The sequence below is a fragment of the Pelodiscus sinensis genome, chromosome 1 (assembly GCF_052426305.1).
Source record: "Pelodiscus sinensis isolate ZL-2025 chromosome 1, ASM5242630v1, whole genome shotgun sequence".
Lineage (NCBI taxonomy): Eukaryota > Metazoa > Chordata > Testudines > Trionychidae > Pelodiscus > Pelodiscus sinensis.
The window spans coordinates 347971986-347998763 of NC_143052.1; the positions used below are offsets into that span (position 1 = coordinate 347971986).

A 26778-nucleotide genomic window follows, 5' to 3' on the forward strand; every position below is an offset into this window, starting at 1 on the left:
GTGGCGTGGCTGGAGGGGGCGTAGGGTGGAGGGTGACTGAGTGGGGTCCAGGGCAACCGGGGCAGGGGGCGGGGCGCAGGATAGGGGGTGGCTGAGTGGGGTCAGGGCCAGCAGGCCCAGGGGGCGGGGCACAGGATGGGGGTGGCTGAGTGGGGTCTGGGCCAGCAGGGCAGGAGGCAGGGCGTAGAATGGGGGTGGCTGGGAAGAGCGCAGGGGGGCTGGGTGAGGCGCAGGGGGGCCGGGCCGGGCGGGGCGCAGGATGGCTGGATAGCGCGTCTCAAGCCCTCTGGTGCAGCCCAGCCGAGGCAGCTCCCCGGGGCCCGCAGCCGGGCAGAGCTTTCCCCGGGCGGGTCCGGGGTCCCGCTGCGCCGGCTCCCAGCCCCTCGGCCCCCGCGGCCCGGGCCCACCCCGCCCCGCCCCGCCGACGGGTGCTCACGGCCGGGGGGGCTGGGGGCAGAGACCCGAATCTCACCGGGATTGGCGGCCCCGGGAACCGGCTCGTGGCGGGGGGAGACGCCTCCCCGAATAACCAAATACCCCCCCCACCTCAACAGCCGCCCGCCAGACCCCCCCCCCCGGGGCCGCCCCCCCCCCCGTGCCGTGCCCCCCATGTCCGCTCCCCACCCTGCTCCGGGTCCCCCTGCCTGTCCCCGCGGGGCCGCCCGGCTGGAGAATCGCCCCCGGCGCCCACGGGGCAGGGTTCGTAGGGGAAACTCGCCTAGAAGGGGTCAGACCCCAAACCCGCTCCCCCGGCTCCTGGGGGGGCCGGATTTCGTTTTCCCCACAATTCCCCCCCCCCCCCCCCGGTCAGCCCCGATCTCCGCCGGGCGGGGACGGCGCCGGTTCGTCCCGAGCCAGACCCGCTCGGTTTGGTCCAGAGCGCGAAACAACCGCACCGGGGCAGCCCCCCCCCCCCCCCCCCCCCCCCAGTGATCAGCAGTCTGGGCCGGGGGCTCTGGGCCGGGGGCTCTGGGGAACCGGACCAGCGCGAACGCCCCGAGTCCTGGGCAGCCGCAGGGGGGAATCAATCGCAAATCGCACGGGGGGGGGGTCGCTCCCTTTCTAGACATCTCGGATCGGGGGGGGGGGCTGCTGGGTCCCTTCGCGGCAGAGGGGAGGGAGGCCCCGGGGCGCGAGGGAGCCCTGCCCGGCCTCTGTGCCCGTCGGGGGAGACCGGGGGCGGCAGGAGAGAAGGGGTCCCGGGAACCCCGGGGGCTGGGCACAGCCCCTGGCTCGGCTCTCAGGGGCGGCGGGGCGAGTTGGCCCCGATCCTTTCCGCTGCGCCCCGGGCTCCAAGACCCCTCCCACGGGGGCCCTGGAGCGCGGCTGCCCCGGGCCAGCCTTGGGGGAGGCAGGACGGGGAGGGGGAGTGCGGGGGGGGAGGGGTTATAAAGTCTGGCCGATCCCCCCCCCCCATCTCAGGCTCGAGTTTCCAGGCTCAAGCCGGCCCCCTCCCCCCTGCCCACAAAGGGTTAAGGGCTGAGGCACGGGGGTGGGAGGCGCTTCCCCCACTTCCTACGGCCCCCAATAGACTCCGCAGACATTGTCATGCAAAAGCCAGCAGCGCCTTGGCCATTGTGTGCCCAGCCCTAGCCCGGTATATTACCCGGCCGGCCGGCGGGCGGGCGGAGCGGGCAGAGCGGGGTGCATGGAGAGGCCCCCTCCGAAGGCAGCCAGGACAGAGGGCGAGGGAGACCTCGAGGAGCCAGAAGGAGCCAAAGGTGCAGCCAGGCAGCGGGGCGCTGAGCGGGGCGCCCGAGCTCGGACCCCTCTGCCCCCCACTCTGCTCCGGGATCCGCCAGCCCCCCGGGCCCTCCTCTATGTACCAAATGGATTACTCCTACCTCAACTCCTACGACTCCTGCATGGCCGCCATGGAGGCGTCTGCCTACGCCGACTTCAGCTCCTGCAGCCAGGCCAACACCTTCCAGTACAACCCCATCCGGAGCAGCTTTGGGACCAGCCCCGGCTGCCCCCCACTCAGCACCGCCAACTGCACCTTGGGGGCCCTACGGGACCACCAGCCTTCGCCCTATTCCACAGGTAAACCCGAGCCCCTCACCCTCGAGCCAGGGCCTGCTCGAAGTTGGCCAGAGAAGTTCTGGAGGGGTCCGGAGAAGGGTTTCCAGAGGGATCTGGAGATGCGAGGCAAATTTGAGCAGATAAAAGGGTTTGGGGGCCCGCGATCTCTTTATATCGGGTCGGCCTTTCCCCGTTCCCTCCCCGCTTTGTTTTTTTTTTTGTATAAAGGTATAAACCAATTTTGGCAAAATGCAGTTATAAAGATATAAGATTTGGCGTCTAATCAAGTTAAGGACCCGTCTCCTTGTGTTCACAGCCAAAACAAATTAATGGGTAATCAGGTTACAGCACAGGGAGGATTAGATCAAGAAATCTAATTTGATATTTGCAGAAAGGGCGGCTAGAAATGTTTTTATGGAATTATTAATTTTGAGACTTGCGGGGGCTTTTGCCGGTCTGCGTTGGGCTCGGGGAGGATTCGCCCCGCACCGCTCCAGCCAACTTCTTCTAGTCCGTTTCCTGGCCGCTTGGAGCGGAGCGGCTGGGGTCAGGAATGGGCACGAACACTGAAAGCTCCGGACAGCGGCAGACGGTCTCTCTCGCCTTCCGAGGTCCGCACGCTCCGTCCGTCCACAGTCCAAACCCGTCCCCAGCCACCCCTCGAGAAACAGCCCTGCCTCGCCTGCAGGGGCGAGCCCGGGACACGTGCTCGCTAAACCGGCGCAGGGCTTGAAGACGAGACGCACCGCTCAGATATAGCCCCCCAGGTCACCGACTTCGGACGCGGGGAACTTCCAGCGTCGCTCCATTCCGCTGGGGTTTCCCGCTGGACCTCGGCCGAGCCATAAACCCCTGTGAATAGCCATGCACCTGAGTGTAGAACTGCCACGGAGACGCATATGCATATGGCAGTGTAGACCCTATAGATCTAGAGGGACATGTCGATGATACGTATCTACGCATGTAACTATCCAACTATGCAGAGATACGCATTTAGCTATAGCTACATATATATATTATCAGTAGAAACAAATATATAGTATAAACAGAGATCTCCATATAGTCAATCTATCTATCTATCTATCTATCTATCTATCTATCATTGTGTCTATCTCTCTATTTAGAATTGTGTCTATTTAAAATTGTATCTATCTATCTATCTCTGTCTATCTCGCTATAATTTTGTCTATCTATCTATCTATCTATCTGTCTAGAAGTTTGTCTATCTGTCCAGAATTTTGTCTGTCTGTCTTTCTGTCTATCTATCCATCTCCACACATCCTATCCATCTATCCCCACACACCCTATCTATCTATCTATCTATCTATCTATCTGTCCCCATACACCTTATCTATCTATCTATCTATCTATCTATCTCGCTAGAATGTTGTCTATCTGTCTAGAAGTTTGTCTATCTGTCCAGAATTGTGTCTGTCTTTCTGTCTATCTATCCATCCCCACACACCCTATCTATCTATCTATCTATCTATCCCCATACACCTTATCTATCTATCTAGAATTTTGTCTGTCGGTCTGTCTGTCTATCTATCTATCCCCATACACCCAAGCTATCTATCTAGAATTTTGTCTGTCGGTCTGTCTATCTATCTATCTATCCCCATACACCCAAGCTATCTATCTAGAATTTTGTCTGTCGGTCTGTCTGTCTATCTATCTATCCCCATACACCCAAGCTATCTATCTAGAATTTTGTCTGTCGGTCTGTCTGTCTATCTATCTATCCCCATACACCCAAGCTATCTATCTAGAATTTTGTGTCTGTCTATTTCTCTAGAACGGTGTCTCTGTCTCTCTCTCTGATTTGCTTAGGAACGAACTTTCATGGCCCAATTTGTTCTCTCTCGGGACTAACTCGCTGGTGATGGAACGTGGCTCCCTGCCCGTTGCCCTGTCCAGTCTCTGTTCTCCTGCCCTCCCTAGTGCTGGCGAGCCGCTGGGAGCTCGCAGGGCCGGCAGGACACTTTTCGCCCGCACCGCGGCCCAGGCGAGACTGTCGCTCCTGGCCCCGGGCGGCAGCGCCTTGCCTCCTTCTGAGCCAGCCACAGCCCCTGCCCGCTCGAAGCGCTGCCGCCCTGATGCCAAACCTCCCTTCGCGCGGAGGAAGCCCCGGGACTGTTCTGCGGCGTCCCCTGGGGCAGCGCTGGACAGGCCCAGAGCAGGACACCGGCATCGCTACCCACAGCCCAGAGCGGCAGCCGCCTTAGGCTGCTCCCGCACCGACAAGGAGCCCTGCGGCACCTTAGGGACCAAACACACCGATCTGGGCGCCTGCTTTCCTAAGCTAGAAGGGTCCAGCCGCCAAAGCTCCTGCCCAAATACAGGTCTGGTCTGCAAAGCGCCGCGAAACTCTTCGCTGGTTTAACCGAATAAGGATTCCATCCTGCAGGACAGAGCCACGCACAGATCACGGGGTGTCCCGTTCCTAGAGCCATGGGCACATTCAGAACTGATCAATCACACGAGAACAATAGCGAGGCAACGATAACATATTTCGTACTTATTTGTAAACCAATAATTAGCAATGCAATCACCGATCCCATCGAAATAGCACTTCCCTGCACAGTAATCGAACAACCGTCATCAGTGTAATAATGGTTAGCTTGGACTGTAACAGTACTTAAATATAAAACACTAACTGCAATATTAATATAAAAAGCATAGATAATACATATATAATTAGGAGTCCAAGGCATGTAATTAAACAATAGTCAACAGTGTAATAATGGTTAGCTAGTGAAATATAAGTACTTAAATATAAAACACTAACGCAATATGATTAACATAGAAAGCATAGATATACAATAAGTAGTCAAATGCATATAATTAAACAATAGTCAACAATGTAATAATGGTTAACTAGTGAAATATCAGTACTTAAATATAAAACACTAACCACAATGTTATTAACATAGAAAGCATAATATATGATTAGTAGTCAAATGCATACAATTAAATAATAGTCGACAATGTAATAATGATTGACTAGTGCAATATCAGTAAAATAAATAATAAATATCAGTTAATATAAAACATTAACTGCAATCTCATTAACATAATAAGCACAGAGTGTATATATGTTTAGTAGTCAGATGCATGCAATTAAACAATTATCAACAATGTAATAATGGTTAGCTAGTGAAATATTAATACTTAAATATGAAAAACACTGACTGTAATATTATTAACATAGAAAGCATAGATAATAGATATATGATAAGTAATCAAATGCATGCAATTAAACAATTGTCAACAATGTAACAATAGTTAACTAGTGAAATATCAGAACTTAAATATAAAACACTAACTGCAATGTTATTAACATAGAAGAGCATAGATAATAGATATATGATAAATAATCACATGCATATAATTAAACAATTGTCAACAATGTAATAATGGTTAGCTAGTGAAATATTAATACTTAAATATAAAACACTGCAATATTATTAACATAGAAAGCATAGATAATAGATATACAATAAATAGTCGAATGCATATAATTAAACAATAGTCAACAAGGTAAAAATTATTAACTAATAGGATGTTGCCATTTTAACAATAATTAGGACTGGGTGTGTCGTAAGATCCAAAGTGAGTTAGGAACCCCAGTCAATGGAAGTTGGAGACAGGTCCTTTCTTGGTGCCAGTGAGAACTGCTCGTCATTTCCCATATGTATATAGTTCATCTTTGACTGCACTCTCCCGCCTGTCGGAACCGCTGGTATTTTCCTCTCCCCTCATCTCCTTCCCCCTCTCTTCCCTCCAGTTCCCTACAAGTTCTTCTCGGACCCCTCGGGAATCAACGAGAAGAGGAAGCAGAGGAGAATCAGGACCACATTCACCAGCTCCCAGCTGAAGGAGCTGGAGAGGGTCTTTGCGGAAACCCATTACCCAGACATCTACACCCGGGAGGAGCTGGCGCTGAAGATCGACCTCACCGAAGCCAGGGTCCAGGTAAGCCCCCTCAGCCCTGCCCAGGGAGACATGAGGTGGCTTTGCTAGTCCTGACACAGCTCTTTCCTGCAATTCAGTGTGTGTTGTTACTAATTAATCATAACCCTTTTACCGAGCACCTTCCATGCAAGGACTTTACAGACATTAGGGAGCCAAGCGTCTTGCCATTCCTGGAAGGTAGGGCAGTGTCATCAGCTCTTTGAACCAATGGGGAAACTGAGGCAAGGGACAATGCTGTGACTTGTCCAGCTCACACAGCAAGGTAGTGGCAAAGCCAAGAATCGACGCAAAGAGTCCCTCTGTCTGTGTGCCCACAGTTCCCCACTTGTAAAATGGTAACATTTCCCTATCTCCCTGGGTGCATTTATAATGCTAGAACCAACCAAGAGAAATGTGGGGAGGCAGCAGACCTCGAGAAGTCATGTAAGCTGGTCCCTGGCGCTGAGACAGGACCAAATAAACTCCACGTGCCTTGATGGGGGTTGGCCAACCTGTTCTTATGGGGATTCTGCCATCCTCTTGGAAGCCTAGTGGAGTTTAACTCCTCTTCTCATTAGAAAGTTTTTCCTGATATCTCTTGCTGCAGATTAAGCCCATTACTTCTTATGTGACCTTTAGCGGACATGGAGGACAATTGATTCCTGTCTGCTTTATAACAGCTCTTAACATGTCTGAAGGCTCCCCCTTTAGTGTTCTCGTCTCCAGACTAAACACGCCCAGTTGTTTAATTTTGTCCTTTCTGTAGACTCTGCCGTTTGTCCCCATCTTTCCTAAAACACAGCACCCGGAATTGGGTGAGCTCAGGACAGTGACCTCCCATGTCTTACATACATCCTCATGGTAATGATGTCACACCAATTTGTTGAGGACCGTTTGAATGCTCCTCCCCCAAAGTGCTTGCAACCCCTCCCGGCGAGGGGTCAGCCACAGATTTTATAACCAGGATCCAAGTCATTGATGGAAATACCGACTAGCCCTGGACAGATATGCCCCTCCCCCCAGTTAGACAGCCAGCCATTGATAAATACTCTTTGGAGCTATTTTTTCAGCCACATGTGGCCCCACAAAATAATTCCTTCCAAACCACACGTCCCTAGTTTGCCGATGAGGCTGTCAGGAGGGACTGTGTCAAGAGCCTTACTAAAATGTATCATGTCTAGTGCCGCTCCCAGCCATAAACACTGTAGCCCCACCAAAAGAATGAACTGAATATGAGGATGCAAGACTAAATACCTAGCAATTGTTCGGGCTGAGGCCATGTATGCCACTAGGCACGATGGAGCATTCTGCAATACAGAGATGGTCAGGGTTCCTGGGTTTAGCTCTGCAACTATCTTGTTGTATAACCATGTCACTTACCATCTCCTTCACCCTTCCTTCCATCTGTAAAATGGGGGCAGAATAGTGCCTCCAGCCAGTGGGGCTGGGTGAGGCAGGGTGAAAGCCCGGCTCTGTGCCCTTGGAAAGGGTGGGGCCTTGGACGGAAGGGGCGGGGCTGGAGCCATCCCTAGTGAGTAGCCTGCAGTTCAAGGCCCCCGGAGAGCCTGATGGCAGGTTGAACCCTAAGCACGTGCTTTCATGAACTACCCGCACTGATTTCCCCCAGGTGGAAAATGAACCATCTGAGCCACTTGCCTAGTGCTGGGGGGGGGGTCTCCATTCCCTGACTCTTTGAATCAAGACAGGCTCGCTCTAAAAGTCACACTCCAGCTCCATCAGAATGTGCGGACCTGGTGCTAGAATCCCTGGGGTTGCTTCTCGGGCCTGGGCGGTATGGGGGGCGCAGGCGACCGGCTCACGGGGGTCCCAGCCGGCCCTAGACGCTATGAATTTCTGAAGTCACAGCCTTTCGTGGCTCAGCTCCTGCCCCACAAACCCCCAGAGCATCGCTCTCAGAGGTGACACCCCAACGTCGCCTCAGCCTGCTTACTAATTATCCTGCCCGGAGCCCTCCCGGGGCGTCTTGCGAGAGCCTGGCACAGGCGAGCTGTCTGCCTTTCAGTACAGCAGGCCCCTACCCCGTTAACACATAGCCCTCAGAGACACGTGGGGCTGTACAGACCAGCTCAGACGGGCCTCAGGGCAGGTGTGGGGAGGGCGCTGAAGGAGATGGGGGCACCCAGCGAGGGAGGGGACCTGTGCGGAGGGGGTGTAGGAGGCTGGCCAGGATGCAGGGGGCAGAAGGGTTCTGGGCCAGGGCAGAGAGTGAGGAAGGAGAGGGGCGTGCTGCTGGGCCTGTCTCCGGGCCTATGAGAGGCAGGCAGGGAGAAGGGGTTGTCAGGGGCAGGTCTCCAGCAGTGGTTGCTCCTGGGGCGAGGGAGCTGCCTTTTATTTTTTCCTTGAACAAAGCCCCGGGGAGAGGCCCGATAGGGCCAGGGCCCCATGTCTAAGCAGCAGCCCCTGGTTCCATGCCAACGGGACCACCACCACGAATCCTCCCTCGAAGTGTTTGCCAGCGGATGCCCAGCCTAGGGTTAGCACACCTCCGCTACAGAGCGCAAAGCCCTTCATCCCCCGGGACAGGTGGGGAAACTGAGGCAGCAGGCGGGGATGGGGCGTAGCCAGGGTCACGTGGCAGATTGGCTGGGCGTAGACCCTGTGTCTCCTGGCTCTCCTGCTTATTCCCTAAGCCACTGGGGCCCCCCGCAGAAGGCCCCTCATTCAGTGCGAGGTTTGATTAGGCATCTGGTCCTTGGGACACGGTCCCAGCAGGTCCCCGGGTCCATCCGGTTCTGGTCCCAACTTGCTCTCTGGTGGGGCTGCTCAGAGTGATGCAAGCTAGGGCCAAAAGAGAGGCAGGAGGTGTTAAATCCTCCTTGCGTGTCCCCTCTCCTAAAGCCCCTAGGACCAAACAGGGCCTCTGCAGCAGGCCTGGCCTGGCTGGTCACCACCTGCCATCGTGACCCCGCCTGGGGGCCAGCAGAGCCTGCCGGTACCATGCGGATGATCTCCTGGCAGGAGCAATTCTGGGGCCAGTTCCCGGATCCCACTTAGTCAGTTAACCGGCTACACGTCAGGTTAACCTAACGTCTAACCAGCTAACTGGTTAGCTGGGATTTTACATCCCTAGACTCGACCCCCACGAGTCTGGCTCCGGCGCTGGGGAGGGCTCCGACGCCGTCCTCTCTAACTCTCCTGTGTGCTGTAGTGCTGTGGTCTCCAGCCCCCGCGTTGGTTTTCATTAACGCCGGGAACAAGCTAACAGGGGTTTGTTTGCGTTGGCTCGGCTGTGCCGGTCCCATTGACCCAAGTGTCCACCTGCTCCTGCTCCTTACATCCCACTCCGAGGCCGTCCCAGGCTACTTGCGCGCTCCTAACTGTGCTGCGAGGCAGCTGTGCCGGGCCCGGGCCCGGTGACTCTAGGCAGCATAGCGCCTGTCTCTGTGCAAACATCCCTGTCTAACAAACGATGGCCCGGCACTGCAGGGGTCACCCTCATGGCCTGGTAGCCCCAGATTAGTGTAGCTGCTTGTCTGCCCCCCGTCACGTCACGAGCGGTCGCCACGGCCACAGAGTTAGGCCCAGAGGCAGAACAAAGCCAGGGAGAAATATAAGTAGGAGTAGAATTGGTGGTAAATTGAGATTTTATTTTTCAGGGGGCATCGACATAGGTCTTGGGAAAGGAGATTGGCTGGGACAGAGACAAGCTACAAAGGCCTTGATTTTCCCCTCACATTTGGGGTTACCCCCGATTTACATAGGGGTGAGAGCAGAGCTGGGTGCTTCACGACAAGGACTCGGGGTGGGGCTGTCCGCAAGGGGGCCTGATTTCCCTCCAGGTCTACTGTAACATACCAATAAATAAGACTAAAGGGTGGGGGGAGGAAAGGCCTGTGTGTTGCCGTTACCGTAACACTAATTTCCTGAATCTCAGTTTTGCTCTTGGCACCGCCAGGGGAAAGCCAGAGAACTCCAGAAAATACGGAGAATCCAGTGCTTTGATTGAACTGGAAATAAATGGTCCCCAATACAGTCTGTGTGCAGCATGGGATGGGCAGGCACGGTGAAAACTTGCCAGCCCCCTGTGCCACAAGACTGCCCAGAGTGTAAGCTTTTGGGGCCAGGGACCGAGCTTTTATTATCAGGCACCCAGCGCATGGTATGTTCCAGGGTCTTTTGGCAGGACTACACTAGAAATGCAGGGGTGCCAGCCCCAGGCATTCAATACCCATGTGTCAGGTCCTCATCATTAGATTAAAAAAAAAAAGGGATCTTCTTATTTGCCTGCTGCTATCTGAGCCGTGTGTGTGTGTGTGTGTGTGTGTGTGTGTGTGTGTGTGTGTGTGTGAGAGAGAAACTTTCATAATTTCTACAGCCATGAAGGCTAAAAATGTGGTTTTGCCCACAAAAGCTCATGATATTATATATATATATTTATTAGCTTCTAAGGTGCCTTAGGACTCCTCGTTTATTCATTCATCCGTTTGTTTTTCATTCATTTTTTAAAAAGAAAGCTGAGGTTCACATGCAATCTCCTGACACCGGGAACTGGAATTTTTTTTTAAAACATCAGCTATTGTGAGACCGGAACAAGTAATTTCCCCTCCCAGGAGAAATTAGGTTATCGGCTGTCAGAAAAAAGATGGTGGTTGGCTGTTCTCTGCATCCAGTGAAAATACAATAAGCTGTTCCCAACTTCACCTGCAGCAAGGGAGAGTTAGGTTAGAAAAGAGAAGAAGCTTTCTAACTCTCAGGGGAGTTATCTCTGGAACAGTTTCCAAGGGGGGTGTGGGTCCCCATCATTAAGACCAGGCTGGACAAACCCGTCAGAGCTGCTCTACACCAGAGTCCTCAACCTATTTACCGTTGTGGGCTGCATATGCAGCTGTCTGTGTTATGTGGGATGTATCCACACTCTATCTACACAACCTGTATGGCCCTGGGGCAGTCACATGGGCAGCAGCTGTATGCTGCTTGGGCCGCAAGTGTGCAGTGGGTAGAGAATCACTCGCCTAGATTTACTTGTCCCTTCCTCAGCGCAGGGGCTGAACTTGATGATCTCGCGAGGCCCCTTCCAGCCCAATGTGTCTATGACTCTGTGAAAATCACGAGAGCTGGCAACCCTGCAAATAATCATCATAGAAGAACCAACAGCCTGTCAGTGAAATGAGCGGCTGGTACATTTCCACCACTACAGGAAAAAGGCCTAGAATTTTTACAGTGAACATAAACAGCTGGTGCAGCCAACAAACACCCAGTCTTCACTCAAACCCTGCCTTTACTTTCAACCCCAATGCACAGCCTGCCCCAGATACGCCAGCACTGAAGGACATGCCCACCAGCACCCCAGATGGCCAGCTGTCACTGCATGGTGTTTTAGAGACCTGAATAAAAGTAGCAGGGTCCTTTCTGAGGCCACATCTTCACTTGCCACGCCAGAGATCAATCTTCTGGCGTTTGATTTAGCGGGTCTAGTTAAGACCCGCTAAATCAAACGCTGAGGGCAGCTCCAGTCAGTGATGGTATGCATTTGCAAGGAGTAAGGGAAGCCGATGGGAGCATTTGCTCCCATTGGCCTCCTTTTATGAAGACGGCGCCAAGCTCCACTTAACTTAAGCCTACTCCGACTGCATATTTTATGTAGCAGTGTTCCTTGTATGTAAGTTGTGTTCCTTAATCCAACCTTCCAGGTCTACTGTAGACCTGGCCTCAAATGCACCAAGTGTCTCTGTTAGCCTAGTCCCACATCCTGAAAAGGCATTTGTTATGTTCACAGCATAGAGAAAATCGTAACTCCTCTGGCTGGAGGTTGTGCCCTAGCACTGCTTTGTTAATTAGAATTCACACTCAGAACACAAGAGACAGAGAGAGAGAGAGCAGGCTGCCCAATAGGAAAACACCCCGAGTATTTAAAGGAACAGCATACCATTTTCATACAATGTTCAATACCCCACAGTGTTTGGGTTCCTAACTCCAGATGCTATCATTAAGGATATGTCTTGGGGTTCATTTACATCTTGCTGGGCGCTGCCATTTTTAAAGCCCCGGTTCGGACTCCGTGCCCGCGGCTACACACGGCACGGAGTAGGTAGTTCGAATTAGGCTTTCTAATGGCTTGGAATGAGGTGTAACGGTAGTTCGAATTAGAAATCCTAATTCGAACTACCTACTCCGTGCCGCGTGTAGCTGCGGGCATGGAGTCCGAACTACCGGGGCTTTAAAAATGGCGGTGCCCGGCAAGATGCTAATGAAGCCTGGGATATTTAAATCCCAGGCTTCATTTGCAACTTCGAATGCCTACATTAACCATCCTAGTTCGAACTAGGGGGCTAGTGTAGACATACCCTAAGATATTGGATGGAAGGTCCAATCCTTACTGTGACTCCACAGTTCAACAAACAGCAGGCTAGTTGTGGGTGGATCCCTCTTTCCTTGTGCAATTTGTTGTTTCTGTCCTCTTCCTCTCCCCTCCTCCCCCGCATTCACCGTCCCACCCTTCTTCCATCCAGGTTTGGTTCCAGAACCGACGTGCTAAGTTCCGCAAGCAAGAACGGGCCGCAAACGCCAAGGGGGTGAATGGCGGCTCCACGGCCAACAAGAAATCTGACCCGCGCTCCTCTTCGGAAGATGACGAGTCCAAGGAGTCCAACTGCAGCCCCACCCCGGACAGCACCGCTTCGCTGCCCACCACGGGCAGCCTCAACAGCCCCGGGAGCAGCCTGAGCCCCAGCCCCGGCACGGGGCAGGGCCTCGGACCCAGCCACGCCACCCAGTCCTTAAAGGCTCCCATCTGGCCAGGGGTCAGCACCAGCAACGGTGCCACCAACACGGCGGAGCTCCTGAAGGCGTGGCAGCCAGCTGAGGCCATGCCAGGACCTTTCTCCGGCGTCCTCTCCTCCTTCCACAGGAAGCCCAACGCCCTCAAGACAAACCTGTTCTAATGACCGGGAATTGACCGGCGCCAAACAAACATTGCCAACTCCTTTGTGTGCCATCGTGTGCGACGTCAAATATCTTCCCCCCGCCGCCCCCTTCCCTAGCTATTAGTCTCCCAGGCTCCTCTGGCTGTCCGCAGACCTGGGTAGGACCCCTCTCCGCCAGGCCTCTGGGAAGCTCAGATTCTCCCAGGCAGGAGGGAAGTTCCGAAACAGACACCTGGCTGAGCCACGCCTGCCGCCTGCCGGCTCGCCCGGCTTCTAGGACACGCAATGCCCCCTGCACTGAGAGCCGCCCCTCACCCCATGCATCCCGAGCGCGGGCGACTTCACCCAGCCATGAGACCGGCTCAGCGACTAACAAGCAGCTTCCCCCGGAGCGGCCGGCTAGGCATTCCCCTCTGGGAGAGCAGTTCCTGGGGAAGCTGCCCCACGACCCCCCATACACAGTGGGCCCTGTTGGGGGAACATTGGCTGCCCCCCCCCTCCAATCACCGTGAAAAAGTGGCCTCCTTTTTGAGCTCTGGGGTTGCCAGGACCCCTGGGTGTGAAGTGGCCTCTGGACGAGGCCAAGGTTTGCCTCATTTGAAACGTAGCTTTATCTAGCTGAGGGTGGGTGCTCCGTTGGCCAGCGGCCCCGGGAAGAGGCGGGCCATGGAGGGCAGTTCATCCTTCTCCTGAGAAGCCGGGACCGTCCCCAGCGTTCCATTGAGTCTTCTACCACGTTAGCCCCAAGCAAGGCAGGTGTGAGGGGGGTTCATGGCCCCGTATGGCCAGGGGCCTATGCCGGCCTTTGGGTGGGAGGCAGTCAGGGACAGCACAGAGATAGTGTTTCTTCGGCTTCCCGTGAGCCCCCGAGGAATCAAGGCAGGGGTGTAACAGCCCTGCGCAGTCCTGAGGCTGCAGATGGGTGCCGTGGAAAGCCGTGACAGAGCTAGCTTCCCCCCCTCGTTACGTCCATTCACCTCGAACCCGCCCCCCTCCCATCCTGCAAGGCAGTAGGGCTCCTCTGTCCGCTCCTGGGGTCATTTCTGCACTGACTCCACCTCACCATGGAGAGATGTGGGTGAACAACACAGGCTGCCCCTTCGAAGGCCGTCCTGGCTCCTTTGGGGCCCACCAGGCCTGGCTCCTTCGGGCCCACGAGTGGAAGGTCCTGGCGCATTCACTCTGATACTGAAGGGGCAGCCATTTTGAAAGACTACCCCGGCGACGCTGTTCCCCCACCCCGAACTGCAGTCTCCTACGACGTAACACTGTGACTGGAAATACCACAGCGGGCAGCCCACCCCTGGCTCCGGACTGGTTTCTCCATCCAGCCGAGGACATGCTCCTTCACTGTGGCATTGTGACTCCTTCTGCGTCCGGCGGAGAGCAGGCTTCAGGCCACCTGGCAACGGAAAGGCGCATTCCTCTGGGTGTGGCTGACTCTCGTTTCGTTTACTGCTCAGTGGTGAATTCAACCGAGCCATTGCCCACTGGTGGACAGATGGAAGAAAGCACTTTATGGGGGGCTGGGCAGGCCAGCCGACTCTGCCTTGGCATGTACCTCGTTGGGTGCGTGAGGCTTGGACACCAGCGTGCAGGGGACGGTCCGTGGCTTCTGTGGAGACAGTTGATAGCCGTGGATAGCTCCACTCTCCCACGCTCTGCCACCGCAAGGAGCCCCACGCACTAGCCGGGACAGCTGGACTGTGGTCCCCAGGTGCAGAAAGAAAACCTGGCCAGGATGTATGTTTAGGACCCTTCATCCCACCGGCTCACAAAGCGATTCACAGACTGTGTCCCTAGGAACACCGCGCCCGCCACGCCAACACTGCGCCCCTGTTGTCCCTGCCCATGCAGCTAGGCCAGGAAGCGGAGAGAGCGCTGTGTCCCAATGGAGCCGAGGTGGGAATCGGAGGAGGTGGAGATGCCGCACTCCAGGTGCGCCCCAGGACTGGTGACTTTCGGGGCAGAGACCAGCACCGTGGAACCTGCGCAGATTCCACGTCCAGCTGCCATTAGCTCACTAGCATGCAGGGCCATGGGAGCCCCTTGCCTCAGACCCCCTGTCGGGGCATTGGCTGGCGTCCCCACAGCCTGGCCTCTTAGCCAGCCCCCATGCTGATGCATGGGTTGGCCCTGACGCTCTCAGAACTGCTTCGGCCCACACGCAGCACTGCCATGGTGTCCCTTGGAGGCCTCTGCCAGGGCCTGGCCCTCTTGACCTGGGAGCATCCAGGAAGGAATGGCTGTGAATGGCAGACAGCTCAGACACTTAAGGGCCAGACTGCTTCTGGGTTCTGGCCGTTAGTTTCCAAGGACGTCCATGGGGAGAGCCGAGGCTCGTGCCCCTCTTTCCTGGGGTGAGGTTGAGAGCAGAGAGCGCCACATGGCCTTGCCAGCTGCAGACCATTCCAGAAGAGGCCTCTGGTCAATATGACTGTCTAGGAGCTTGGAGAGTTGGAAAGGCCTAATGGCTACTGGGGAGAGGGGTGGGCTTGGGGTCTAAGCGGAGCTCCAAAGGGATGGTCTCTGAATGTTCCTTGCTCACAGCTACAGCCCCCCTGAGCTGGAGCTTCAAAGGTGCCTGAGGCCGTGAGGTACCCAAACCCCATGGGAATACCATGAGGCTGTGTCTACATTGGCACCCCTTTCCGGAAAAGGGATGCTAATGAGACCAGTCGGAATTGCAAATCCGCGGGAGTACTCCTACTTGAAAGTAGGAATAAAAGATCCTCCGGGAAAAGGGTTTATTTTCCGGAGAATCACGTCTAGACTGGCGCTTTTCTCCGGCTTATCCCCAAGCCGGAAAAAAGCGGCAGCCATGTAAACGCAAATGCCGTGGGGGATATTTAAATCCCCCGCGGATTTGCAATTCCGACTGGTCTCATTAGCATCCCTTTTCCGGAAAGGGGTGCCAATGTAGACACAGCCTGGGAGTTGGGCGCTCCTGCTGAGAATCCCAGCCCATTAGCTCTCAGAGTCTGAGGGCAGCCACAGCCTCTGGCTTCAGGCCCGTGGCAGCAAAGGGTTGGACTGTTGTGGCCCTGCTGAAATTAGCAGTGTGTGTGTGTGTGTGTGTGAGAGAGAGAGAGAGAGAGAGAGAGAGAGAGTCTCTCTCTCTCTCTCTCGCTGTGATAGCTTTGTGTGTGTGTCTGTGTGTAATAGCTGTGTGTGTGACAGTTTCGTGTGTGAAAATGTGTGATAGCTCTGTATGTGTGCGATAGCTCTGTATGTGAGACAGCTCTCTCTCTGTGTGTGTGTGTGTGTGTGTGTGTGTGTGTGTGTGTGTGTGTGAAAGAGAGAGAGAGAGAGTGTGTGTGTGAGAGAGAGAGAGAGAGAGAGAGAGAGAGCTAGAATAATAGAATCATAGAGCTGGGAGAGACCTCAGGAGTCATCAAGTCCAGCCCCCTGCCCAAAGCAGGACCAACCCCAACTCAATCATCCCAGCCAGGGCTTTGTCAAGCTGAGACTTAAAAACCTCTAAGGATGGAGATTCCACCCCCTCCCTAGGGAACCCGTCCCAGTGCTTCCCCACCCTCCTAGGGAAATAGTTTTTCCTAATAGCCAACCTAGACCTCCCCCACTGCAACTTGAGACCATTGCTCCTTGTTCTGCAATCCGACACTAGCTGTGTGTGTGTGTGTGTGTGTGTGTGTAATAGCTGTGGGGGGTGTGAGACAGCTCCCTTGGGCTTGGCCACGCTTCTCGGGCCCGGGCTGGCGTTTAAAGTACTGCTGCATTGGCCAGGCCAGGCTAAAGAGGGTGCAGCAGGGACCAGTGGACAAGACCCAGCTCAACATCCCAGGAGCCAGGAGCACGTCCTCTCTTACCGGAGGAGGGGACCCAGCAAGTGGGCCGTTCACCAGCAGGGGGCACCTGGCTGAGCCACTGCCATCAGCGCCGGGCTCTGCAGCCATGGTGGGTGCTGAGCTCCCCTCTGATTGGGCACTGGACTTTTTTCTTTTTAATCTGTTCTGTAATTTATTGAACCCATTTGCAAATGATACTAATCCAAATAAACCTTAATTTATTGAAGAAGCTACTGGCCGGCTGCTCTTCGGGATAGGGTTGCCAGGGGTCCGGTGTTGAACCAGACAGTCCGGTATTTGAACTTTCTGTCTGGGAAACAAATGGAGAAAATACTGGACATAGAAATGTCGGGTATTTTCTAATTAAGTCAGTTTTGTTATTATCAGGAGTATCAGTAGGTAGTTGTGTACTGTCTGGCTGGTAGGCACACTCCCACTGCGTGAACGTGTCTACCAGCCAGGCAGTACGCAACTACGCAGTAGAGAGGAGGGGGGGCGGGGCTGGGGCGGGATGGAATACTGGGGCCGGACTCGCTCGTGTGCCCCACTGGGACCATGCACGGGATGGTTCCTCCCCAGCCAGCCCCGCTCCCCCCAAGCCCCTCCCGGCCAGCCCTGCTCCTTGCCAGCCAGTCCCTCCACCCCCGATCTCCCGTGCTCCCCCCAACCTCCTGGCCAGCCCCGCTCTCCTCCGAGCCAGTCCCCCCCATCCTGTTCTGAGATCACGTGTCTGGTATTTTTTGAACCCCATCTTGTAACCCTACTTCGGGAGATGTAATGTGGTGGGGGAAGTCCAGCGAGGCCTGGAGAGATGGAAGATGTGGGGGGGGGGGGGTTCATTGCCCTGGCTCGTAACAAGGACAGTCGGTGCCCTGCCCAAGCATAGCGGCACGCACAAGGGCCACAGAAAGGTTAGTCATGGTGTTGTTTGGGGATTATAATGCACGCCCATGCCTGGCTCCGTCTCAGGGCTACTGCAGGCCTAGCCCTATCAAACAGGCTCGCCTGACTTCCAATGCGTGCCCTTGCTGGAAGTGGGCAAGTTCCGGCCCCGCACCGTGCCTCGGTTTCCCCAGTAGTACAACTGGGAGAAGGATCCTGGCCTGCCTTGCAGAGTGGGGCGGGACTGCATCATGCTGCCGTCACAGTCCATAGTCAGCCTTCACACAGCGAGGAGAAAGGTTTCCTCCTCTCCCAGGGAGAAGTGAATTCCCAATCAAAAACGTGTAAGGTTCAGGAGAGGCCCTGACCGAGAGAGAGAGAGAGTGAGAGAGAGGAGACCACCAAAAATGGGCGGCCGGTGGGTGTGAAAAATCAGCTTCTTTTGCATCTTTTTAGCACTGATCACTTCACCCACCCCTGACTTAGGGGATGGGGCAGCGGATTCAGGACTGACTACTAGCAAATTCAAGGAGGCTAATGCAATTAACGCAAAACAACATGGGTTCAGGGTAAATACAGCTCAGCAAACTAGATGTCTGTCTGTTTTTTAAATCCACATTTGGTTGTTAAAGTGAATACTGTCTCCATATTACAGGTAGGCTGTGGTAACGCCCTTGACTTGGTACCACACGACATTTTGATTGAAAAAATTAGCACAGTCGCAAATTGACATTACATGGTGGGTGAGGAACCAGCATGTATTGGACCAACGGCTCTTGGTGAGAAAGAGAGAAGTGTTCATGCCACAGCTCTATTGCTGGCCATTTTAAAATCAAGATTGGGTGTTTTGTTAGAACAGCTGCTATAGGGGTTAGCTGGGGGAAGTTCTGGGGCATGGTTTATACAGGAGGTCAGATCAGATCACCACAAAGGTCCCTGTGAAATGCAGCCACCTCTGGGGAGCAACGTGGCAGCTGTTTACAAGCCACATAACACAGCAGTTTAGGACAGGAAGTGGTGACTACTTAAGGAAATGCCCTTGGATCTGTAGCACAGGGTGCACAGGCTGTTCAAAGCCCTATTCCCAGTTCGGCTCACAGCCAAGGCATTCTGCACTTGGGTCGTTCCCAGGACTGGTCGGAGATGTATTAGCCAGCAATGCATGCGGAAAGGGAGCAGTATATAAAAGAGTTCCTTTGGCTCTGGAACAGGCAAGGGGGGCATGACTTGGGAGCTGTTCGCAGCCCTGAAAGGAGGATGGGTTATTGCTGCCTGTGTGGCTGTGGGAAGAGCTGCATGACCAGTGGAATGGGTGGACCCACATTTGTTTCTAATCTGGAACAAGTCTGGGCAGACCCTGGCCAAGGTGAAGCTTGGGATCGAAGTGGGCCAGAGGCCTGAGGGGGAGGTGTGGCTTGCAGAACAGGGCCAGGCCCTGGCTTTGTTTTCTTGGGGCTCAGAGAAGATGCTTGTGACAGAGTGGGTGGGATACACACCCCATTCTTAGCTCCCCCCAAGCGTGTTGACTTGGCCTTGCGGCGAGAAAAGAAGCGGCCGCCTCTTCAGTGGGAGGGGGTGGCAGTTGGTTTAGCTTAGACAGCGGGTTCAACTGTCCAGCAGTGAGGGGGAAACTGAGGCAGTGGCCTACCCCACGGGCTGGGTGGAAACCCCTTGCTCCCAGAAGCATTTGCCCCTGCTGGGTTAAAGGGCCAGGCAGCAGACTTGACGCAACGCTGGGTCCGTCTGGGCACCCACTGTTTTGTGCCGCCCCTCTGGAGAGGGGCTAATCCTGTTGGGGCTTGTGACCAAGCAGCCGGGCTGGGGGAGGCTGAGGTGTGTGGCCTGGAGCGAGGCAGTCGCCAGTGCCTCGGTGGTCAGGATGCCCTTGTCTCCAGCAGGCTGCAAAGACAGGCCGGTGCCTATGGACAAGTGGTCTGAGGAGACACTAATTCTACCCGGCACGCTCCACACCGCCCTGTGCGCCAGTGACCCCCTAGGACTGTCTTGGGCGTGGGGCGTTCCAGCCATCTTGTGCTCAGCTTTGGGCCCTGTTCAACTCAGGCAAAGTCAAGGCCCCCTTGGCATATTCCGAGGAGCAGAAAAGACCCCTCTCCAGGGCGGGCGTCCCGGCCAGTAGACTCCAGCGAGACCCCTCCGTGCTGGCATCGTGTACCACCTCCCAGCAGCAGCCAGGAAGAGCTGAGGTCCCCCCTTTCCATGGCCCACGCCACGGCGGGAGGGAAGCCCCAGGAACCACTGTGCCACACGCCACAGGACAGGGCAGCGACTCTGTGATGCGGAAGTAGCATTCGCGCAAGAGGGGTTTTGCCCGAACGGGAGCAGCACAGTATTTCTGCAAGAACACTGACAATCTTACATGAGATCATCAGTGCTCTTGCGGAAATTCAAGCAGCCAGTGTAGACAGCTGGCAAGTTTTTCCGCAAAAGCAGCTGCTTTTGCGGAAAAACTTGCCAGTCTAGACGCAGCCCCAGTGTCGACCTTCACTCTAATGGTACTTGTACACTTGCACCCTAGTTCGAACGAGGGATGCAAATGTAGGCGACCGAAATAGTAAATGAAGTGGGGATTTAAATATCCCGCGCTTCATTAGCATAACCTCACCCTCGGGCTGTTTCGGAACTCAGCTGTTTCGAACCAGGAAGTGTGCTCTGGGCCACATTAGTTGGAATCAAACCCCGTGGTTCGAACTATATTCGACCTAACGCGGCCCGGAGTGCACTTCCTGGTTGAAACAGTTGGGTTCCGAAACAGTATGTGGGTGAGATTATGCTAATGAAGCGCAGGATATTTAAATCCCCGCGGTTGCCTATATTTGCATCCCTAGTTTGAACTGGGCGCAAAGATGTAAATTTAAAACCATGTGGCTGGAACATGGCCTTTCAAGAGGCTCCTGGGATGCGAGGATATGGAGAATTAAGGCTCCAAACACAAACTGACCCGATAACCCACGTTCCCTGAGCAATGGATGTGGTTTTATTAAGTGTCACTATTTCACTTTGAGGATCAGTGAAGGCAGAGCTCAAAATTAGTCTTTTAATAAAGCAGACTTGTTGAGTCACTATCTTGGTGATAACAGCAACTGATAAGACCCAAAATTGCAATGCAGCCACCTCTGGGGAGGAACAGTTGATTAACAGCGCACAGGAACACCGTTTAGGGCTGGAAATGAGGGTGAATAGCGCATCCACTTGAGGCTGCAGAGGGAGCTAAGGGAGGCAGGGTACATGTTATCAAGATGGAATGGGAGCAGGCCATGAGAACTGAGGTGTTGCAGGGACTTTCATAAGCAGAAACGGTGAAGTCTTTAGTTTTGCCCACCATCTGCACGCTGGCCCTCCCCTCCCACACAGGGAATTAGCCTAGGACAGTGCCACCTACTGGCTCAGCAGCATGCAGATGGCTGGGTCTTGCAAGGGTCTCCCATTCCAGTAGTGAGCCAGGATGAGACAGAGGGAGAAAATGCAGGTATCTGTTTCTAAGCAAACAAGGCCTTTTATTGCTTCAGAATGTGATATTCTGGACATAAAAAGTCGACATCTTGAAAAGTGTTCAGAGCCTAACACTTAAAATTCCCTCCCCCCGAAATAATATTAAGCATAAAAAGAGAGTTTCAAATAACAATTAAATTAAACATTAAAAAAATAGCTTGTGATTTCAACCAACACACAACACACAACACGATGGTCGTTTAGTAGGATTAAAGTCACACCAAACATCTGGCTAACTAACGAAGAGACAAGGCAGGGAGCAGAGAGCACACCGGGCCTCGCGGGCACCAGCGCCTCCCCGCATATGAGAGCTAGATCGCATTGGAAACCAAACACGTCCTTCATTTTTGCAGAAGAGCCCGCCCCTTCATCGGCATCGGAGTGTCTCCTTGGGCTGGTCAAAGCCCCCAGTGAGTTAGCTGGATCCTCCGAGGTTTGACTACTCCTGGGGTGTGCACGCATGCTGCATGGCTCTAGCGTGCTCTCTTCTGTACGGCTCCGGAAAAGCACATGAGCATCACTGCCCCCATTTGACAGATGGGGAAACTGAGGCACAGAGCGGTGAAATGAGTGGGCCAAGGAAGCAAGTCAGCACGACAGCTGGGCACAGAAGCTGGGGCTCCTATTCCTGTGGCCACAAGCCCATGCTCCAGCAGGCTCTGAACAAGGCTGGAGATGCAGCATGGGCGTTTTGTGGGTTCTGGTCCATCCACGCCCAGAGACAGCTGTGCTACCGCAGGGGAGGGCTCCCAAATCACAGCGACGATCCCTTTGATTGTATGCCCAGCATGGGAATCGGTGAGGGGATGGCACAGCCACTCCCCTTGGCAGCTGGGTGTCTCTAAACGAGAGTGGGGCTTAACATGGGATCGAGACCAAAACCTGATCCGATTAGCCCTGTCCTGCCCGTAACGCTGGGTCGCTCCCTGACAAAGCAAGGCAGGTTCTGTTGCCTGGCACTACCTCCTGGGCAGCAGGCCTTGGACTGGGGGATCAACCCCCCCAGGGGTGGCTCAGCACCCCGCAAAATGGCAGCTGGCCCTAGAGAAAGGGGTCCATGTCCCACACTTGCTAAATAGGCCTGGCCATGGCTACTAGTTCCAGAGGGTGAGGGTGGTGCTAGAGCATCATCGTTTCCCCCTCAGCCTGCCCAGCCTGGGGGCCAGCCCAGCCTGGGGGCACAAGAGCCCCCCAGGCCTGGTGGAGAGCAGCAGCCTGCCACGGACACGCTCCTCACTGACAGCGTAACACGGCAGCCCGGCAGCCACAGGCTACAGGGAGCCCTCGCTGCTGAAGGGATCAGGGTGGGGCCTGCCTCCTTCCTTTGCCACCCCAGGGCCTTGCAGGCCGGTGCTACATGGGGCCGCCCTGGAGCCCAAGCTGGTTATAAAGCGGCAGGCGGAGCATTGCTGGGAGGTCGCGGCTTGTGTCCACTCGGGTTCCTGAGAACGCGTTCCCCCAGCCGTGAGAGTCCCCGTCTGCAGTGGGGTGTGAGCAGAGCGAACAAGGGAAGTCTCTCTCCAGCGGGGGGAGGAATGAGCCAGGATTGAACGGCCTTTCAAGGCTCTGACACGGCTGGGGGCGAGGGGTTGCTCTCCCCAAAGGAAAGCGGCAGAGCTGCGGTGAGGAAAAGATCCATTTCTGCTACCAGTGGAGCTAGGGTGTCGCTTATGGGTACGATCTCCAGGCATGGAAGGAGCCACAGTCTCCAGAGCATCGGGCCTTGGTGTTACAACTCAGCCCTGCCTGCTTTGAAGGGACGCGACGTAGGACACACCAGCAGCAGCCGCAGGCGAGGAGGCAGCCTGGCAGCGCTGCATCCAGGGGGTGGTTTCAAACCAATTCCCTTAAACTGGAGCCAAAGCCAGTGTGTGGGCGCTTAACCCTGCTGCACCCAGTTTGCGCCCATGCAGCTGAATTCAGGACGGAATCGAGCTAAGCTCCATGGATCCAAACTGAGTTGAATTTGGATTAAAGGCGTTGACACTGGCTCTGGTTTAACGGAGCCGGTTTGAATCTGCCAGCGCTCGTCCTGCTGGGGGCTGGCATCTCGCACGGAGGGGAAAACCACGCTCCCACTGGGCCTGCCTCCAGCCAGACGCCCGTGGGCACACAGGGACTTCAATGCTCCGCCCTGAAGTCCTGGGACTTGTCTTTGCTGCAGAAGGAACTTGGTTTGTCACTCAGGTGCTGTTCCTCGTTTGAATCCCACCCCCACCCCCACCCCGGCACGTGGGCTATAGCTCCCCCCTGCAGCGTGGACACAGGCGAACCCCACTGCAGAGCTTCTGGGGTCAATTCCCCCTGCGGGCCCACAACGAGTCCTCCCACACTTCCCTGGGAAAATTCCTCCCGGCTTGCGGCAGCACTAAGGACCCGGAGTGTGTCCTGAGATGTCTCCGACCTGCGGAGGGAACAAGGCGCTGGGTTCAAACCTGGCCCCCGGCTCTCATGATGTAGGTAGGGTCATTGCTGCTCCGCCACAGACCTCCCCTGTGACCTTGGGCATGGCCCGTAGCCCTGTCTGCACTGGAGGAGCTTCAGGGGGACGCTATAACTCTGTTAAAGACAGGCGGGGAATGAGATTCTGGGGCCAGCTCAGGATCTCCGAGAGGGGAAGGGAGGTCTCAGGAGAGGGCGGAGGGACTATGCCTTCAGGGCAGGCCTGTCTGGGCGCAGCAGGGAACCACCCTGTCCCCCCTCTCGCTGGGGCAGGTGAGCAGCGCCACTTGGCAGAGAGCGCTCCCCTGCCACCCCGGAGGGAGACCGGGGGAGGGGGTTATAATGAGCCCAACGGGGAAACAAGCCACATCTAGCTCCCACACGCTGGTGGGGAATTCCAGCTTTGTTCTGGGCCGAGGGTCCCAGCTTAATTCCAGCCGCTGATTCCCAGTCAGCGCCCGTCACCGATTCCCCACCCTCCGGGCAGCGGCAGGCTGGTGTCCCCACTTCGGCAGCTCTAGCTCCCCCCTCGGGAGATCGCTCCAGGCCCTGGCTCGTCTGGGACCCAGCGGTGCCTGTGCCCGAGGCCCTGCCCAGCCCACAGCTCTGCAACCCCACAGGGCGCTGGGTTGCTGGAAAGCGGCTGGCGAGGCTGAAGGGCAAAGGAGGAGGCGCCCAGGCTGCCTGGCAATGAACCAAGACAAAGGCCCTCCTCTTAGTTCAATAAATACACAATGACCCACGCGGCCGAGCGCCTGCAGGGTGGTCCCTGCTCAGCCTCTGTGTGGCCCTCTGGCCCCCGCCCCCCCATCGCCCCCTTGCTGTGGGTTGGCTCAGCCCCGATTCCCCCAGGAGCCCTCTCTGGGGTGCTCCCTGCAGACGCAGCACTAAGGCAGTGTCGAGGCCCGAGCGCTGCCCCTCTACCCTCCCGGGGCTGGGGAACAAGAGGGTGAGCGGCTGCCTCGAGTCCCCTCCCTCCCCACCAGGGGGACGAGGGGTAGGGGTGGGGAAAGCCCCCCGAGATCCCTGCACAGCAGGCAGCCGGAGGAGGCCGGGGGAAGAGGAGTGAGAACGGAGCGGCGTGCACAGGGCACAAGGGCGTGGCAGGCATGGCGGCATGGGGCGGCACATACCCAGGGCACATGGGGCGTGGCAGGCACGGTGGCATAGGGCGGCATGGGGGCGTGGCAGGCACGGTGGCGTGGCAGGCACGGTGGCATAGGGCGGCACGCCCAGGGCACGGGGGCATGGCAGACACAGCGGCATGTGATGGCATGCCCAGGGCACGCGGGCGTGGCAGGCACGGCGGCATGTGATGGCATGCCCAGGGCACGCGGGCATGGCAGACACGGCGGCAGGCCCAGGACACGCGGGCGTGGCAGACACGGCAGCAGGCCCAGGGCAGGCAGGTGTGGCAGGCACAAGCATCCTGCTACTTCCTGAGCTTCAGCAGGTTCTCCAGCAAGAGGCGCTTGTGGTTGGGATCCAGCACCCCGGCCTCCTCCAGGTCCTCGTCCGTGATGTCACTGGAGGGGGGAGAGGACAGGAGCTCAGCGGGGGGTGTTAATTCCACACAAGTCCGTGGAAGAAGCCCCAAATGGAACCCAGGAGTCCTGGCTCAAGCTCCCCTGCTCTAACCACTAGGGAACACTTCTCATGAGGACACCCAGGCACAGGTGAGCTCGTCCCGGCACAGGCTTCCGAGGTGCTGCAGAAAGAGGGTTTGCCAACAGGGGCCCTGCCCTGCTAGGAAGGCTGGTGGAGTGTGCCCTGCGCCCGCCTCTGCGGACGGCCACGGTGCTGTTACCCCGATACAGGAGCACTGGAGGGGGGGCAGGATGCCACGGCCGCAGCCCTGCTCCAAACCTGCGCCACGTGGCAGGTAACGGGGCATCTGGGCAAGAGGAGCCTTGCACGACATGCCTGCACTAGAGCCCCTATAGAGGACCATATAGACTCCGCCCCTTTGCTCCCCCTGCTGGGAGAAGGGACCTGGTTCTGCAGGCAGCGGCGCCCCCTAGTGGTGCGAAGACCAAACTTCCACCGGCGGCGCACCAGACCCTGCGCTGGCGTTGGGAAGGATGGGGACGTGCCAGGTGGCTGGGCCCCGAGCAGCTGGCATTCGCTCCTGGGCGCGTCTCTACTCATCCATCTCTTCTCCTCTCTCTGCACTCCTCCCCCGCTGTCCCTCTTCCCTCTCCATGTGTGCCGCCCCGCACGGACGCTGCCCCCGCCGACCGGGCAGAGGTAGCTTGTCCAACCCCCCTCCTGCAGCGCTGGTGCCGCTCCCTGGCAGGACGAGCAATCTCCCAGCGAGGCTGCCCCCGCCGAGAGCACAGCGGCTGCCCCATCGCAAACGCCCTCGGCCCTCCCTGCACCAGGGCCCCGCCAAATTCACGTCCGGCAAAAACGCCGCACGGACCGTGACGTCAGCCCTCCCCCATGACATCCAGCTGGTGGAGGGGGAGGAACGGGGGGTGGGGGGGAGCGTTACTGCCAGGCAGCAGGCTCCCGCGGCTGATCCCAGCCGCTCTCAGGGGGGTGGAGATCAGAGCCAGCTCCGGGTACCTCCCCCGTCAGCTCTGGCAATCCCGAGGCAGCAGCTCCGACCCCCCTCGGCCGCCCTGCGTGCCGGGTCCCTGGACATTGTAAGCCTCCCCGAGTGTGAAACTGACCCATTTAACCGCCCTGGGCCTGTGGGATAGACCAGAACGGAGGGTGAGTTTGGTACAGGCCCATCTCGCCAGCCCCTCCCGTCCCCAGCGCGGACGCACCGCTCCTGCCATGCTGCGTCTCCCCGGCCGGAGCACCCGTGCCAGGCCCCTCACCTGAGGAACTCCAGGTCGTCCCAGCCGTTGTGCACCAGCCCCGCCTCGTACCTCTCCAGCCCGAGGGCCCGGAGCCACTCGCCCACGCTGCACTCGCTCAGGCTGGAGCCGCTCCTCCCGCCTTGGCCCAGCGCCTATGCAGAGAGATGGGCACAGCGCCTCAGGTACCCCGCGGCTCCCCCCGTCGCCTGCTCTGTGCCCAGGGAAATCAGACTGACCCAGGGCCTGCCAGGACCCCGGCCCTGTAGGTGGATGAATTCGTGCCCCGGGGAGCGTTGGGCAATTGCTGCAGCCCTGCTGTCCAGATGGGGAAACTGAGGCAGGGAGACCTGCCCGTGGCCATGCAGCTGGGAGCACAGCTCAGTTGCCCGGACTCCCGGCGGCAGGACCGGGGAGCAGGCTGGGCCTCGGAGGCAGCAGGAGACACAGATCCAAGGCTGCCATTTA

General features: G+C 56.5%; 2 protein-coding genes across 3 annotated transcripts in view; one reads left to right on the forward strand and one right to left on the reverse strand.

The window, feature by feature from the left end:
- The first annotated feature begins 1472 nt into the window (after positions 1-1472).
- On the forward strand, positions 1473-15964 carry PHOX2A (paired like homeobox 2A). Its single transcript, XM_006111767.5, has 3 exons — positions 1473-2043; positions 5810-5997; positions 12447-15964. Exons 1-3 carry the CDS (start codon positions 1821-1823, stop codon positions 12876-12878), a joined length of 843 nt encoding a protein of 280 aa, XP_006111829.3. The 5' UTR covers positions 1473-1820; the 3' UTR covers positions 12879-15964.
- Positions 15965-21041: 5077 nt separating this feature from the next.
- Positions 21042-26778, reverse strand: part of INPPL1 (inositol polyphosphate phosphatase like 1) — a 94017-nt gene continuing 88280 nt past the window's right edge. Inside the window, exons 27-29 of one of the 2 annotated variants that reach the window (XM_075919634.2) lie at positions 26332-26465; positions 24898-25029; positions 21042-24815 (exon numbers count right to left, since the gene is read on the reverse strand). In XM_075919634.2, coding sequence (XP_075775749.2) covers positions 24936-25029; positions 26332-26465 — 228 coding nt within the window. In that variant the 3' untranslated portion in view covers positions 21042-24815; positions 24898-24935. Of the gene's footprint in view, positions 25030-26331; positions 26466-26778 lie in introns of both variants that reach the window. The other variant, XM_075919635.2, reaches the window with a different exon arrangement.